The 1,911-nt window shown below is 40.7% G+C and overlaps 1 protein-coding gene across 1 annotated transcript in view; it reads right to left on the bottom strand.

Annotated features, from left to right (window-relative positions):
* LOC103354309 (desmoglein-2-like) overlaps positions 1–1,911 on the bottom strand; it is a 20,164-nt gene continuing 18,253 nt past the window's right edge. The window contains exon 16 of the mRNA XM_008277634.1: positions 1–1,900. Within this exon, the coding sequence (XP_008275856.1) occupies positions 1,613–1,900 (288 nt within the window). The 3' untranslated portion in view covers positions 1–1,612. The remainder of the gene's footprint in view (positions 1,901–1,911) is intronic.

Raw genomic sequence — 1,911 nt, 5'->3', positions numbered from 1 at the left:
TTATGTTCCTTACAAAGATCTTTATTAAAGTAAGCATTAAAACTTCACACAAGTCATCCTTTAGACTGACATCAGGCCAAAATGTATTCCAGTACCATAAACATGTGCACACACACACTAAAGAAAAGGGAACACAAACATATATCAGACATTACCATCTATTAAATGTATACTGAAAAGCATTCAAGACCTCAATTGTCGCAAGATTTAGTGCACATACTATGATTGATATTGAATTCATTTAAATCGTACAAACATTTAAATAATGTAAAAGCAAGTGAACAGAAAAGGATTTTCCAATATAAAAAAACTGTTGCTCGGTAGGAAAACAAATAGCACCCTAGCCCCTTGCACACATGTATAGAGAACGAAAGGTTGCAACTCATGATAGATTGCACAGTGCATATTAAAGCTGCTGTATGTGACATTCCGACCGGCTGGAAGCCACTAAAGCACTAGCATCTCACACAAAAACAAAATAGCATGTCAACAACATCTTCCCCCTGCCTTCAGGTTTCAATTACAACCAGAAACCATAGAAGTTGTCTAGATGGGAGTTAACAAAAATAATCTAGCCACAACAATTAGCCCACACTAGCATTGTAATATACAACGAATGGTAACGAGTTGTTTAACACGTTTAACATTATCTTCACTCGACCTGTCTCTCCTTTGCTTCGCTATGTCAGTCCTGCTCTTTGCGGTCTATTTAAACACTTCTACAGTTTGCATGCTACACTCGTTACAGAGTATAACACAGGCAACTGAGCAAACCTGTGTGGAAACAGACACACATAGATTGGAGCTGAACAGGCAGCGGAGAAGGAGATGCAGAGGAGAGCTGCAAAACAGCAGTAGAAACTCTCACACTGAAATTAGGCAAATGTTTAAAAAAAAATAGGCACATAATAAAGTTACCTAAATTACATTACAACAAAAAGAAATGCATTTCTTTACAAATGGATGGAAACTACAGCCATGGGAGAGAGGCTAATTGCATCAGTTTATCACCATCACATTATACATGTATGGAGCATTACTCCAACAAAAACAGGAACATTAATATATGGAGAGAAATAGGTGAGGAGGTTGACCTGCCAGGTGTGGGGCCAGTTCTGTGAAATGTTTTGTCAAAAGACATGAACCACTGTGCATGCCCTCTGTACATTACACAGCTAGCATGCGTCAAAGTGGTTACACGAGTTTCCTTTAATTATATATTTATAGAATTTGTCTGCCAAAAGTCAAGCAACTGAATGGCCTTTAAAATGGCAACTCCTGGGTTACCTTCTAAATGAGTGTGGCCTGTGTGGCAGCCTCATGTCAGGGGAATGAGGCACTTTGTGAATTAATTAATCACCTGCAGTTTCAGATTAAGCTCAATTTAGGTTGTTAGAGTGGTATATAGTGATGTGTTTTTACCTTAGGGGCAATCAATAATATTGTGGAAATTGTTTCACCTATTCTGTGTTCCCTACTCAAGTAAAGCACAACATACAACATGGTACACCTTAATTCTTAAACGGCAGCAGCACACTTTACCAAAAAAGCTGACATGCTGACATAGAGAGTGATGGTGAAAAACATCACTGAGAAGTTGCATTGCCAAAATTTACAGAATGCTTGTTGCTCCGACAGACAGTGAACGGGATGCCTTGGCTGTAGGGACCTCTTTGGAACCTGGAGACCTCCTCTGGGACTCTTTACCTCTTCTGGCCCCCTTAACCACCTTCACTCCCTCCTGGATTCTCTGAGACCCTGAATGCTCTCCTGGCTGGAAAGTACCTCCTTGAACGAGGCAGGTCTGGCTCCCCTTTCGCACTTTCATTGATCCTGCAGCAACCTTATCCTCGACAACCATCATGGACTGGGGACCAAAGAAGTTGCCAGTGTGGATCAGGTTGGCACAGG

Source organism: Stegastes partitus, unplaced genomic scaffold, assembly GCF_000690725.1.
Source record: "Stegastes partitus isolate 25-593 unplaced genomic scaffold, Stegastes_partitus-1.0.2 Scaffold103, whole genome shotgun sequence".
NCBI classification, from domain to species: Eukaryota; Metazoa; Chordata; class Actinopteri; family Pomacentridae; genus Stegastes; species Stegastes partitus.
This window is presented reverse-complemented; position numbering and strand designations above follow the sequence as displayed.